We start from the raw sequence: 16,031 nt of genomic DNA, 5'->3' as shown, positions 1-16,031 counted from the left end.
GACTAGTTTTCACTCTGATATAGAAGATGGTGTTCAACCATACAGATTTCTATGATACCCATCTTGTATCTTCAGGTAAGGTAAAGTTCACATGACTCCAAGCTCCTCTATTTCGTCCTTCCGGCCCTCTCTGGTTTTATATTATTTTAAATACCACTTAATGTGTGAATTATGAAAGAATTTCTTCTCCAGAATCAAGGCCAAGTTTTTTTTCTGAGAGCTTATAAAAAATATTACTTCAAAAATGTATTAGAACTCTTAAAGTAGTTTGCCAGTTCCCCATTTGTATTGCTCTATGTAGGAGTTGGGGCCCTAGGTCAGGGAAAGTTCCAGTAAGTGAATGTGAATATACACCTTCCTTCAGTGAAGCTTCAAGTAACAGACTGCCTATCATGTTACTTTCTGTTACTTTTAGGGGGTAGAAGACAAGGAAATTTTATTCCTGCTTGAGACTGTAAAAGTTGAGGCATAGCCTTTGTGAGCACAGCCAACTTTGACATATCCTTAAAAATGATGTATATGGACTTTAATATCTACTAAAGTATTTCATATCAACTGTGATGTTAATGAAAATCTTGACGTAGATTAGGAGTGGATTGTAATTTTTATGGCAATGTTTGATGTGTGGACAATATTATAGAACTTGGTTCCTTAAATTTATTTGTAAAATAGGGCAGATTGCCCATAACTCTTTTTGAGTGTATTTTTACTGAAGAGAGGAATCGAAATGGGAAATCTTCTACTAGATTTTTATTTTATTAATAGATTTTATTTTAATATTCTAAATGAATATAGGGATATTTTATGTAATGTAACACAATAAAATTAAAATCAGATAAGTTACAAACATTTAAATCTATATTGTCCTCAAATCAGCTCAACTTTTTTTTCTCACAAATAGAACAGAGAGTATTAAATATCAATATCATCCATATCTTTATATGTTACAAACACTTAATTATTTAGCTGTATTTATTCGCTCCTTCTTCACTCACTGCTTGACCTAATTATTGTAGGTCCTGGGGCACACTTGACTGTTGTCAATATAAACCTTAGGATGACAGAAGAGTTTTCATTTTTGTTCACTATATTCAGAACAAAATTATGAATATATGATAATCATGGGAGTATCACTGCATGGATTATGATATTTTGTTATTTACTGAGACACAGAATGATTTGACCCTGTGCAGGGGATTTGTCCTAATGAGTAGTACTTTAAGGCTACTTGTAATATGGAAATCTGTTATTTTTGCAGCTTTAAAAACAAACGAATATTCTAATATAAATAATTGCTCTAGCTCTGTGAGTAAATTCATTTTCCTGGGCTTCCCTTTTACCTGGGAAATTCAGGTTCTCCTCTTTTCAATCTTCTCTGGGACTTATATTCTGACACTAACTGGAAATCTGTGCATTATCTGTGCTGTGAGGTGGGACCATCGACTACAAACTCCAATGTACATCCTGCTGGCCAATTTTTCCTTCCTGGAGATCTGGTTTATCACCTCCACTGTCCCTAATATGCTAGCCAACTTGCTCTCTGAGACCAGCACCATCTCCTTCTGTGGCTGCTTCCTCCAGTTCTACTTCTTCTTCTCCATGGGCACCACTGAGACCTTCTTCTTGTCTGCCATGGCCTTTGACAGGTACCTTGCTATCTGCAGGCCCCTGCACTACCCCACTGTCATGACTGTTCAGCGCTGCATCAGAATAGGAGCTGGGTGCTGGGTGTGTGGCTTCCTATACTTCCTCTTGCCTGTTTACCTCATCTCTCAACTCCCATTTTGTTGTTCCAAGAGGATTGATCACTTCCTGTGTGACCCAGGACCTCTTATAAAGCTGTCCTGTGTGCCAGCTCCTGCTACTGAGATCATCTGTGCCGTCTATAACTCAGTCCTCATTTTCTCCACCTTATTCTTCATTACCAACTCCTATACCTTGGTGATCAGAGCTGTGCTGAGGGTCCCCTCAGCAGAAGGTCGGCATAAGGCCTTCTCCACGTGTGGCTCCCATCTGGCCGTGGTATCCCTGTTCTATGGCTCTATCATGGTTGTGTATGTAAGCCCAACAGCAGGCAATCCAGCCGGGATGCAGAAATATGTGACTTTGTTCTATTCTGTGTTAACTCCTCTTTTCAACCCATTGATCTATAGTCTTCGAAATAAAGAGATGAAGGCAGTTCTGAGAAAGTTATTTAGAATTGTGAGATTTAATCAGAGTCATGGAAGAAATCTTTGAAGCACTTTTGTTCACAACTGATGTAATGCATGTGAAATAAATAAAAGCTTGATATTCAGTTCTACTAATGGTATTAAAAAACATTTTTCTGTCGAGGAGGAACAGTCATTGTAATAGAATATTTATGAATCTAACTATATCAATCTCTTCATTTTTATTAGGCAAAAATATTAATAGTAAAATATTTCAAATTCAAATAAAAATAAAGGAAAAATTATCAGTAATCTTTCTGACACTTAGATTTAATACTGGTTAAAATTTTGGTGCTAATATCACACACACATGCATACATACATTCAATCTGTCTGATATTTTACATTTATTACTAAGATTTTCTCAAGTGAGCCAAAAGTTATTTGTGCTGAATTTAGAAAACAGCATTTAGATGTTAATTCTTTTGTCAATAGTAAAAACAGGGCAGGGTATATTCTTATGGAAGGTGATTCACCATTTATCATAATTGTATTTCTTCCCACTTTCTCACCAGGTTTTAGTGAAAATACTCTTAAAATTTAGATCCAAATGGTTGCCATTAAATTTTTTCCATTATATGTTTACTTCTAAGAATTGTCTTTGAAAAGAGCTCTATTTTAGGTGGAATCGTGCTTTGCCTTTTCCTGATATGCCATTTTTGCCTACTCATGTGCTGCTGCAGTTGCTGGAGTTACTGGATTTACCTCTACTCACAGCCTCAAGAATACTATATCACGTGTTCTCAACTAGGATTTTCCTTATCCTACCGAGAAAGCCTGTGCCCAGTAACTCTTGTACCCTACTCTCCCTTCTCTCAAATTCTGGCAACCACTTTCCATTTCTATGTATTTACCTATTCTGGACATCATATAAATGAAATCGTACAATATGTGGCCTTTTGGGACTGCCTTCTTTCTTTCACTTAGGATAATGTTTACAAGGTTCATTTATGTCATAGCATATATCAGTACTTAGTTCCTTTTTGTGGCTGCATAGCATTCCATATTTTGGATATAAAGCATTTTCTTTAACATTCAACAGTTGGACATTTGAATGGTTTCTGGTTTGTGGCTATTATTAGTGATGCTGCTGTGAACAGTCATGATCTTCATGTGAACCTTTTTTCACTCTGTAGGGTATACCCCTGCGAGTAGAATTGCTGGGTCATAAGTTAACAGTAAATTGAACATTCTGAGGAACTGTCAGGCTATTTTCCAAAGAGGCTACAACATTTTTATATCACACCCTTAATTTATGTAGTGTGGATTTCAACATTCTATGTCTTTTCTTTTCTTTTCTTTTCTTTTCTTTTCTTTTCTTTTCTTTTCTTTTCTTGAGATTTTATTAATTTGTCAGAGCATACACAAGCAGGGAGAGCAGCAGACAGAGGGAGTAGCAGACAGAGGGAGAGGCAGGCTTCCCCACTGAGCAAGGAGACCAATATGGGACTCGATCCCAGGACCCTGGGATCATGACCTGAGATGAAGTCAGACGCTTAACCAAATGAGCCACTCAGGCATCCCCAATTTTCTATGTATTTTCATCAATATTTGTTATTTTTTTGCTTTTGGACTTGAGTCATTCTGGTAGGTGTGAAGTGGTATCTTTTTATTTTCATTAGCATTTTCCCTAATGTTATTAGCCTTTGTTTCATGTGCTTATTTTGGTCATTCGTCTTCTTTAGAAATATATATATTTCTTTTTTTAATGATTTTTTATTATATTATGTTAGTCACCATACAGTACAGCCCCGGTTTCCAATGGAAAGCTCGATGATTCATTAGTTGCGTATAACACCCAGTGCACCATGCAATACATGCCCTCCTTACTACCCATGACCAGCCTACCCCATTCCCCCACCCCCTCCCATCTGAAGCCCTCCGTTTGTTTCTCAGAGTCCATAGTCTCTCATGCTTGATTCCCCCTTCTGATTACCCCCCTTTCTTTATCCCTTTCTTCCCCTACCGATCATCCTAGTTTTTATGTTCCATAGATGAGAGAAATCATATGACAGTTGTCTTTCTCTGCTTGACTTATTTCACTTAGCATTATCTCCTCCAGTGCCCTCCATGTTGCAGCAAATGTTGAGAATTCGTTTTTTCTGATAGCTGAGTAATATTCCATTGTATATATGGACCACAACTTCTTAATCCAGTCATCTGTTGAAGGGCATCTCGGCTCCTTCCATGATTTAACTATTGTGGACAATGCTTCTATGAACATTGGGGTGCATATGGCCCTTCTCTTCACTACGTCTGTATCTTTGAGGTAAACACCCAGTAGTGCAATGGCTGGATCATAGGGTAGCTCAATTTTTAACTTTTTAAGGGACCTCCACACTGTTTTCCAGAGTGGCTGTACCAACTTGCATTCCCACCAACAATGTAGGAGGGATCCCCTTTCTCCACATCCTCTCCAACAATTGTTGTTTCTTGCCTTGTCAATTTTTGCCATTCTAACTGGCGTAAGGCGGTATCTTAGTGTGGTTTTGATTTGAATTTCCCTGATGGCTAATGATGTTGAACATTTTTTCATGTGTCTGTTAGCCATTTGTATGTCTTCATTGGAAAAGTGTCTGTTCATATCTTCTGCCCATTTTTTGATTTGTTTATTTGTTTCTCGTGTATTGAGTTTGAGAAGTTCTTTGTAGATCTTGGATACCAGTCCTTTATCTGTAGTGTCCTTTGCAAATATATTCTCCCATTCCGTGGGCTGCCTCTTAGTTTTTTTTGACTGTTTCCTTGGCTGTGCAGAAGCTTTTTATTTTGATGAAGTCCCATAAGATCATTTTATCTTTTGTTTCTCTTGCCTTTGGGGATGTGTCATGAAAAAGGTTGCTTTGGCCAATGTCATAGAGGTTCCTGCCTATGTTCTCCTCTAGAATTTTGATGGATTCCTGTCTCACCTCGAGGTCTTTCATCCATTTGGAATTTATCTTTGTGTATGGTGTAAGATAGTGAGTGGTCAAGTTTCATTCTTTTGCATGTAGCTGTCCAAATTTCCCAGCACCATTTATTGAAGAGACTGTCTTTTTCCCACCGGATGTTTTTTCCTGCTTTGTCAAATATTAGTTGCCCAAAGAGCTGAGGGTCCATTTCTGGGCTCTCTATTCTGTTCCTTTGGTCTATGCCTCTATTTTTGTGCCAGTACCATGCTGTCTTTGTGATCACAGCTTTGTAGTATAGCTCGTAATCCGGCATTGTGATGCCCCCAGCTTTGTTTTTCCTTTTCAACAGTTCCTTGGAGATTCAGGGCCTTTTCTGTTTCCATACAAATTTAAGGACTATTTGTTCCAGTTCTTTGAAAAAGGTCCTCGGTATTTTTTCGGGATAGCATTGAAAGTGTAGATTGCTCTGGGTAGCATGGACATTTTAACTATGTTAATTCTTCCGATCCATGAGCATGGAATATTTTTCCATCTTTTTATGTCTTCCTCAATGTCTTTCAAGAGTGATTTATAGTTTCTAGAATATAGGTCCTTTACGTCTGTGGTTAAGTTTATTCCAAGGTAATGTATGGTTTTTGTGCTATTCTAAATGGGATGGATTGCCTAATTTCTCTTTCTTCAGTCTCGTTATTCGTGTATAGAAATGCAACTGATTTCTGAGCATTGATTTTGTATCCCACCACATTACTGAATTGCTCTATAACTTCTAATAGTTTGGGAGTGGATTCTTTTGGGTTTTCCATATAGAGTATCATGTCATCTGCGAAGAGAGACATTTTGACTTCTTCTCTGCCGATTTGGATACCTTTGATCCCTTTTTGTTGTCTGATTGCTGTTGCAAGAACTTCTAGTACTATGTTGAATAATAGTGGCGAGAGTGGGCATCCTTGTCGTGTTCCTGATCTTAAGGGAAAGGCTTCCAGCTTTTCCCCATTGAGAATGATATTTGCTGTAGGCTTTTCATAGATGGCTTTTATGAGATTGAGAAATGTACCCTCTATTCCTACACTCTGAAGGGTTTTAATCAGGAAAGGATGCTGTATTTTGTCAAATGCTGTTTCAGCATCAATTGAGAGGATCATATGGTTCCTGAGTCTTTTCTTGTTGATATGATGTATCACGCTGATCGATTTGCGAATGTTGAACCATGCTTGCATCCCAGGTATGAATCCCACTTGGTCATGATGGATAATCCTTTTAATGTACTGTTGGATTCTATTAACAAGGATCTTGTTGAGGATTTTGGCGTCCATATTCATTAGGGAAATCGGTCTGTAATTCTCCTTTTTGAGGGGGTCTTTGCCTGGTTTGGGGATCAAGGTAATATTGGCCTCATAGAATGAGTTTGGTAGCTTTCCTTCTGTTTCTATTTTTTGAAATAGCTTTAGGAGGATAGGTATTATTTCTTCTTTGAATGTTTGGTAGAATTCCCCAGGAAAACCATCCAGGCTTGGAGTTTTGTTATTTGGAAGGTTATTTATCACTGACTCAATCTCCTCATAATTAATTGGCCTGTTTAAAAAATCAATTTCTTCCTTTTTCAGTCTTGGTAGTTTATGGGTTTCCCGGAAAGCCTCCATCTCTTCCAGATTGCTTAGTTTTTTGGCATATAGCTGTTGATAATAGTTTCTAATAATCCTTCCAATTTCATTGGTGTTGGTCGGGACCTCTCCTTTTTCATTCATAATTTTAATAATTTGGATCCTTTCTCTTTTCTCTTGGATAAGTCTTGCCAGTGGTCTGTCAATTTTATTGATTATCTCAAAGAACCAGCTTCTTGTCCTGTTGATCTGCTCTACTGTACTTCTGGTTTCTGCTTGATTGATTTCAGCTCTAATTTTGGTCAACTGCTTCCTCGTGTGTGGATTAGGCCTGTCCCTCTGTTGCTGTTCCAGCTTCTTGAGGTGAGAATATAAAAACTGCATTTTAGATTTTTCTATTCTTTTGAGTGAGGCTTGGATGGCTATGTCTTTCCCCCTTAGGACTGCCTTTGCAGTATCCCATAGGTTTTGGACTGTTGTATTTTCATTCTCATTGGTCTCCATAAATTGTTTAATTTGATTTTTGATTTCCTGGTTTATCGAGTCAATCCTGAGCGGGATGGTTCTTAGTCTCCAAGTGTTTGAGTTTCTTCCAAATTTTTCCTTGTGGTTGAGTTCCAATTTCAGAGTGTTGTGGTCTGAGAATATGCAGGGGATAATTTCAATCTTTTGGTATTGGTTGAGACCTGTTTTGTGTCCCAGAACATGGTCTATTCTTGAGAATGTTCCATGGGCATTAGAATAGAATGAGTATTCTTTGGTTCTGGAGTGTAGTGTTCTATATATATCTATGAGGTCCAACTCATCGAGTATGGCATTCAAAGCCTTTGATTCTTTGCTTAGTTTTTGCAAGGGTGTTCTGTCTATTTCTGATAGTGGAGTGTTGAGGTCCCCTACTATTAATGTATTTTTATCTATATGTCTCTTTATTCTGGTTAAGAGTTGGCTTGTGTATCTTGCTGCTCCCCTGTTGGGGGCATATATATCTATAATTGTCATATCCACTTGTTGGATACATCCTTTAAGAATAATATAGTGCCCTTCTGCGTCTCTAGCTATAGTCTCTAGTTTAAAATCCAATCTATCTGATATGAGAATTGCTACCCCAGCTTTCTTTTGAGGTCCATTTGTGTGAAAGATGGTACTTCATCCCCTTACTCTCAGTCTGAATGCATCTTTGGGTTCGAAATGAGTCTCTTGTAGACAGCAAATGGATGGGTCATTTCTTTTTATCTAGTCTGCAACCCTGTGGCATTATGGGAGCGTTTAAACCATTTACATTGACACTAAGAACTGAGAGATAGAATTTTAATGATGCCATGTTGCCAGTAAAGTCTTTGTTTGTATTAGCTGTGACTTTCTGTTCTGTATCACTCTTGGGGCCTTTTTACCTTTATAGAATCCTCTTAATATCTCCTATAGGGCTGGTTTCATGGTTATGAAATTGGTTAATGACTGGAGATTCTGGAATGTCTTTATTTCTCCATTAATTCTGAATGACAGCCTTGCTGGATAAAGGATCCTTGGCTGCATGTTTTTCTCTGAAAGAGCTTTAAAAATGCCCCCCCCCAACCCTTTCTCTCATTCCAGGTCTGTGTAGACAGGTTGACGTAATTCTGATGCCTTTGCCTTGGTACGTGAGAAATGTCTTTGCCCTGGCCGCTTTCAATACTGTATCCTTGGATCTAATATTTGCGAAATGCACTATGACGTGACGTGGCGTAGGTTTGCCGTGGTTGAGCTTGGGAGGGGTCCTCTCTGCCTCTTGGACATGAATGTTTGTTTCCCTCACTAGATTAGGGAAGTTTTCAGCTACAATTTGTTCAAATATCTCTTCTAGACCTCTGTTTTTCTCCACCCCCTCGGGGATGCCGATGATTCTGACCTTGGATCATTTCATTGAGTCAGTAATCTCCCGTAACCTACATTCGTGGGCATGGATTTTCTTAAGACCAGTTTCTATTTTTGTTTTTTCCTCTATTAACCCATCCTCCAATTCACTCATACGTTACTCTGCTTCGGTGACCCTGGCCGTCAGAGCCTCTAGTTTTGCCTGCATTTGGCTCATAGAATTTTTAATTTCTGTCAGATTCTCTCTCATTTCTGTCCTTAGGGATTCTATATTCTCAGTAACCTTTTCGTTAATACTTTTTTCAGTTCTACTCATCATTTTGACCATCGTTACTCTGAATTCCATTTCTGATAATTTGGTTACATCCATATCCATTATTTCTGTGGCAGAGGCCACAGACTCACTGTCTTTTCTTTGCTGGGGGGGGGGGGGCTTCTCCTTCTTGTCATTCTGATGAGGAGAGGTTGCGGGGTTGTCCAGAGCCCAAGTTATTGACTGGGTCCCAGGCCGTGCCCCTTGTTTTATAGGGTTCTTGGGGATGTGGGCTTCTTCTTTAAAGATTTTATTTATTTATTTATGTGGCAGAGAGCCAACCAGCGAGAGAGGGAACAGAAGCAGGGGAGTGGGAGAGGAAGAAGCAGGCTCCCAGCGGAGGAGCCCGATGAGGGACTCCTTTCCGGAATGCCGGGATCACGCCCCAAGCCGAAGACAGGCGCTCAATTACTGCGCCACTCAGGCGCCCCGGGTTGTGGGCTTCTTGATTTTTCAGCCGGCCTTCTGGGGTAGGGGCCTACCGCGCCGATACTCAGGCAACCCTGTTTGTGTAGAGTCTCCGCGTCCCCTGCGAGGGGGGATGGGGATGGGCACTCTCTGAGCTGGTATTTCCAGGCTTTCGTTCTCTGGCGGGTTTCCCTGGTGGTTTGCTGTGTCTCTTCTGAGAGTCAGAGCAGCAGCGGCCGAATTTCAGCCTCTGTCACAGAACAGAGGGATCGTGGACTGTTCTCCACTGATGTTCTGGCCACTTTAACTCTGTTTCTGTTGGTGCTGCTCAACCCTGCAGTGTCCAGGGATGTATGCCCCACACCCGGTGTCCCAGCTCTCACTTCCAGGGCCGGCGCATCTCTGTCCTTTGTGTTTCTAACGCCGCCAGCCACCAGCCGCCCTGCGTGCTCCCGGAGCTCCCGGTCTCAGTCTGGATCCAGTGCGCACACTGGGATTCTGGAGTTCTGCGAGATGCCTGGTGGCGTGCGCTCCCGGCTCACGGTCTCAGTCTTCTCTCTCGCAGGTGCCGGTCGGAGAGTCCGCCCGGTCCCCCGTGCAGGTGGCTACCGCTTCCCGTTGCCCGAACGCAGCGTCTCCCTCCCCCTTCCATTTATCTTCCGATATCTGTGCGCGGTTTCATGGCTCCCCGCTTCGTACCTCAATACTCAGTGCTGGAGATGTTCATTTGTAGAGATCCAGATGTATCTTCCTGTGTCTCAGGCTGATTCCGACGTTGTTTAGGCTGGTCTGGTACCTATCCATCTCAACTCAGGGGACCGGCTGAAAAAGGGGTCCCCTACTCCTCCGCCATCTTAACTCTCCTCAATCAGAAATATATATATTTCTATATATATTCTAACACATATTCAAATGTATATATAGAATATATATATCTTGTATATATTCTAAAATATATATTCAAATCCTTTGAGCACTTTTAAAATGGGTTGTCTTTTTATTGTTGAACTGTAGAAGGTGTTAATAATATATTTTGGACATAATTCCGTTACCAGATATATAATCTGCATTTATTTTCTCCTATCTATAGGCTTTTTACATTCTTAAATATATCTTTTGAAGTTTTGACTTTTTTGTAGTTTTTAAATATATTTTTAAATTTTTTAATTTAAATTCAAGTTAGTTAATCTATAGTGTATTATTAGTTTCGGAGGTGGAGTTTAGTGATTCATCAGTTGCATATAACACTCAGTGCTCATTGAGTTAATTGCCCTCCTTAATGCCCATCACCCAATTATCCCATCTCCCCACCCACTTCCCCTCCATCAACTCTGTTCCCTATAGTTAAGAGTCTCTTTGATTTGCCTCTCTCTCTCTCTGTTTTTATCTTATTTTGTTTTTCCTTTCTTGCCCCTATGTTCATCTGTTTTGTTTCTTAAATTCCACACATGAGTGAAATCATACAGTATTTGTCTTTCTCTGAATGGCTTATTTTGCTTCGCATAATACCTTCTAGTTCCATTCATGTTGTTGCAAATGGCAAGATTTCATTCTTTTTGATGGCTGAGTAATAATATTCCATTGTATATATATACCACATCTTCTTTATCCATTCATCCATCAGTGGACATCTGGGCTCTTTCCATATTTTGGCAATTGAGAACATTGCTGCTATAAACATTGGGGTGCGTGTGCCCCTTTGAATCACTATTTTTGTATCCTTTGGATTAAATACCTACCAGTACTATTGCTTTTGGTGTCAGTTATAAGAAACCATTGTCCAATCCATGGTCACAAAAATTACTCCTTTTGGTATTTATATTATTATTTTTCGGTGCAGATTATGTTTACAACATTTGAATTTATTTGGACATTTCAATAGGAATTTGATAAGATTGAAATCATATGCAAGTTTCAAATAACTAGTTTGAAGTAAAAGCTCCCCAGACACTATTTACTATATTCACATGTGTTCCATAGTTCATAAAGCCATATGAGTCACTGCATAATCATCTGTTTCTTGTTTTGCAAACTTGGTATTCTTGAAGAGATTATCTTGTATCACACATTTTCATGTGAAACATATTTGATTATTTCTTTCAGCTTGTCAAGTCTCGATATAATCTTTTAAAACTAAATTATTTGCAACATTTATTGTCAAATATTCTCAGAGACGTTTGAAACATTGGCTCAGGTAGGGGAATAGGATGAGAAATAAATTGTTGAAAAAAAAGAAAAAAAGTAGGCTAATTGTGGAATATGGCATAAAAAGAAGGATAGAGTTAATAGAATTATTATAATAATTATAGTGAAATATACTAATAATCTTTAAATATAAAGAAAACAAGAGATGGGTAAAAAAAAGACCTTATTGTATCTAAATTGTATCTAAATTGTTGGTAATGTTTTCAGAGCTTTTGGTTCATTTTGCTTCCATTGGTATATGAGGAATAATTTTCACACTTCCACATGTAACTGTTTGAAAACCATATTTTAATGATTTGATGCAATTTGTCATCCTTTATTTTTTTAACATTAGTATTCTAGGTTTTTAAAAAAAATTTGATATATTGGTATAATTAAAATGTCATAATAGAAGCATTTCTGACGGTGGCACTCTTGCAAAATATCACATGCTTATTGCTTTTTGAGGAAGGAAATAAAGCAGCTGTTCACTTCATCCAGGTGACATTCCTTGGGATAAAGGGATGATGACTTCATGGATTTAGACTTGTTTCTGACATCAAGAGATGCACATTAAATATGGATAACTTTTTAAGTTTTTATTTAAATTCCAGTTATCATACATTGTAGTATTAGTTTCAGGTGTACAATATAGTGATTCAGCACTTCCATAGAACACCCGGTGCTCCTCACAGTTGCACTCCTTAATCCCCATCAACTTTTGTATGCCAGTTATACCTCAGTACAGCTGTTTTTGGGAAAAAAAAAAAAGGAAAATGGATTGGGTTTACACAGCATCCTGAAAAGAATATCTCTAACATTGTTAGGCTGTGACACTGTCAGCATTATGCTTTTTGCTTGTTCCACATTACACCATGGAATCTTTTTGTCTTGAAGTATAACTGATACACATTGTTACATTAGTTTCAGGTGTACAGCGTAGTGATTCGACAAATCTATACATTATGCTGTGCTGCACCACAAGTGTAGCTACGATGTCACCATACAATGCTGTTAAAATATTGCTGAACATATTCCCCGTACTGTACCTTCTATCCCCGTGACTTACTCATTCCATAACTGGAAATGTATAGCTCCCACTCCCTTCACCCATTTAGTTCTTCCGCCCACATCCCTTCCCACCTGGCTACCATCAGATTCTTCTCTGTATTTATGGCTCTTTTTCTGCATTTTTTTGTTTGCTTGTTTTGTCTTTTATATTCCACATATAAGTGGAATTGTATGGTACTTGACTTTCTCCATCCAACTATGTCACTTAGCATAATACCCTCTAGTCCATCTAGTTGACACAAATGGCAAGATCTCATCCTTTCTTATGGCTGTATAATATTCCATTATGTACTTTGTATATAACCCTGTATGTATGTATGTATATCATCCCTTTTTTATCCATTTATCCATGAACATTTAGATTATCATGGCTATTATAAATAATTCTATAATAAACATAGGGGTGCATAAATCTTTTTCAATTAATGTTTTCAGTGTTTTTGTTGTGGGGGTGGGAGGAAATGAATAGTAGTGGAATACTGGATTCTGTGTTATTTCTTTTGTTAGTTTTCTGAGCAACCTCCATATATATTCCACAATGGGTATACCATTTACATTCCTTTTTTTAAAAGATTTTATTTATTTATTTGACAGAGACAGCCAGTGAGAGAGGGAGCACAAGCAGGGGAAGTGGGAGAGGAAGAAAAAGGCTCCCAGCGGAGGAGCCTGATGTGGGGTTCGATCCCAGAATGCCGGGATCACGCCCTGAGCCGAAGGCAGAAGCTCAACGACTGAGCCACCCAGGCACCCTCCAATTTACATTCCTAATAGCAGTGCCCAAGGGTTCCTTTCTTTCTGCATTCTCACCAACACTTATTATTGTCTTTTTTATTCTAGCCATTCTGACAGTGATGTAATCTGAGGTGGTATCTCATTATGGCTTTGATTTGCTTTTCCTTGATGAATAGTGATGTGGAATCTTTTCATGTGTCGATTGGTCATCTGTACATCCTCTTTGGAAAAATATGTACTCTGACCCTCCATTTTTAGTCAGATTATTTGGGAATTTTTTGGGTGGTCAATTATATAAATTTTCACTCAGTTTGAATATTAACCCATTATCAGATATATCTCTTATGAATGTCTTCTCCCAGTTAGTAGTTTGCTTTTTCACTTTGCTGATCCATTCCTTTGTGGAGCAAAAACTTTTTATTTACTTGTAGACCTGATAGTTCATTTTTGCTTTTGTTTCCCTTACCTGAGGGGGCATATCTAGAAAAATGTTGCTCTGGTGAATGGGAAAGTGATTAGTGCCAATGTTTTCTTCTAGGAGTTTTATGGTTTCTGGTGTCACTTGTAAGTCTTAAATCCATTTTAAGTTTGTTTTTGGGTATGGTATAAGAAAAGGGTCCATTTTCATTCTTTTGCATATAGCTGTCCAGGTTTCCCAGCCCTATTTATTGAAGGTACTGTTATTCCCTCTTGTATATTCTTGCCTCCTTCATCATAGATTGACTATATAACCATGGTTTTATCTCTAAGCTTTCTATCCTGCTTCCTTGATCTATGTGTCTTTGTGTGTGTGTGTGTGTGTGCATGTGTGTGTGCGAGCACCAATACCATATTGGTTTGATTACTGCAGCTTTGTAATATATCTTGAAATCTGAAATTGTGATGCCTCGAGCTTTTTTCTTCTTTCTCAAAATTGCTTTTGCTATTTAAGTTCTTTGTAGTTCCATGTAAATTTAGTACTTTTCTATTTCTGTGAAAAAAATGCTACTAGTATTTTGATAGGGATTTCATTGACTCTGTAGATTGCTTTGGGTAATACGGACATTTTAACAGTATTCTCCCAGTCCAGGAACACAAAATATCTTTCCATTTCTTCTTTCTTTCTTTCTTTCTTTCTTTCTTTCTTTCTTTCTTTCCTTCTTTCCTTCTTTCCTTCTTTCCTTCTTTCTTTCTTTTCTTTTCTTTTCTTTTCTTTTCTTTTCTTTTCTTTTCTTTCAGATTTTATTTATTTATTTGACAGAGAGAGAGGCGGCAGCAAGAGGGACCACAAGCAGGGGGAGTGGGAGAGGGAGAAGCAGGCTTCCCCCTGAGCAGGGAGCCCAGTGCGGGGCTCGATCCCAGAATGCTGGGTTCATGACCTGAGCTGAAGGCAGCCGCTTAACAACTGAGCCACCCAGGCATCCCTCTTTCCATTTCTTTGTATCATCTTCAATTGCTTTCATCATTGTTTTATAATTTTTGGAGTACGGGTCTTTCACCTCCTTGGTTAAGTTTATTTCTAGGTATTTTCTTTTTTTTTGGTGCAACTGTATATGGAATTGTTTTCTTAATTTTCTGCTACTTCATTATTAGTGTATAGAAATGCAACCAATTTTTGTGTATAAATTTTGGATCCTGCAACTTTGCTGAATTTATTTATTCTAATAGTTTTTTTGCTGTAGTCTTTAGGGTTTTCTAAGTATAATGTCATGTCATTTGCAAACAGTGACAGTTGAACTTCTTCCTTACCAATATGGTTGCCTTTTTTTTTTTCTTTTTTCTTGTCTGATTGCTGTGGCTAGGGCTTCTGGTTCTATGATGAATAAAAGTGGTGAAAGCAAACATTGTCGTCTTGTTCCTGATCTTAGAGGAAAAGCTCTCAGTTTTTCACCATTGAGTATGATGTTAGCTATGGATTTTTCATTATGGCCTTTATTATGTTGAGGTATGTTCCCTCTAAACCCACTTTACTGAGGGTTTTATTTTAAAGATTCATTTATTAGAGAGAGAGGAAGAGGGAGAGAACGGAGAGGGCCAGAGGGAGAGAGAATCCTGAATCAGACTCCCTGCTGAGCTCAGAGCCCGACTTGGGGCTTGATCTCAGGACCCTGAGATCACAACCTGAGCCAAAACCAAGAGACAGCTGCCCAACAACCACCAGTCATCCCACTGAGGATTTTTATCATGAATGGATGTTGTAGTTTGTCGTGTGCTTTTTCTGCCTCTGTTGAGATGATCATATGATTCTTTTCCTTCCTTTTTTGATGTGTTATATTATGTTGATTGATTTACAAATACTAAACCGTTCTTGCTTCCCTAGAATAAATCCCACCTGATCATGGTAAATGATTTTTTTTTTTTTATGTATTGTAGGATTTCATTTGCTAATATTTTGTTAAGGATTGTTGCATCTGTTTTAATGAGGGATTTTGGCCTGTGGTTTCCTTTTTTTTTTTTTTAATAGATTCTGTGTCTAGTTTGGCCTTGTACAATGTATTTGAAAGCTTTCCTTCTTCTTTTTGTTTCTTTGGAATAGTTTGAGGAGAATAGGTATTAACTCTTCTCTATTTTTTTCTTACTGTTTTTTAATTCCAGTATAATTAACGTACAGTGTTATATTAATTTCAAGTGCACAATATAGTCATTCAACATTCTAAGTGTTCATGGTAAGTGTACTCTTAATCCTCTTTACCTATTTCACCCATTGCCCCCACCCACCTCTCCTCTAGTAACCATTGGCTTCTTCTCTGTATTTATGAATCTGCAGTCTTTAGGGTTTTCTGTATATAAATCA

The 16,031-nt window shown here is 38.3% G+C and overlaps 1 protein-coding gene across 1 annotated transcript; it reads left to right on the top strand.

The window, feature by feature from the left end:
* The first annotated feature begins 1,206 nt into the window (after positions 1-1,206).
* Positions 1,207-2,238, top strand: LOC113249034 (olfactory receptor 11H6-like). The gene has a single exon (XM_026490608.3). The coding sequence runs from the start codon at positions 1,207-1,209 to the stop codon at positions 2,236-2,238; it is 1,032 nt and encodes a 343-aa protein (XP_026346393.3).
* The last annotated feature ends 13,793 nt before the right edge of the window (positions 2,239-16,031 follow it).

The sequence above is a fragment of the Ursus arctos genome, unplaced genomic scaffold (assembly GCF_023065955.2).
Source record: "Ursus arctos isolate Adak ecotype North America unplaced genomic scaffold, UrsArc2.0 scaffold_33, whole genome shotgun sequence".
In the NCBI taxonomy this organism is placed as follows: Eukaryota; Metazoa; Chordata; class Mammalia; order Carnivora; family Ursidae; genus Ursus; species Ursus arctos.
The sequence above is the reverse complement of the archived record's forward strand: the minus strand, read 5'-3'. Positions and strand labels throughout refer to the sequence as shown.

What these genes read in the sequence shown, in the direction of transcription:
- LOC113249034 (XM_026490608.3), top strand. Translation starts at nt 1,207, where the DNA reads ATGAGTAGTACTTTAAGGCTACTTGTAATATGGAAATCTGTTATTTTT.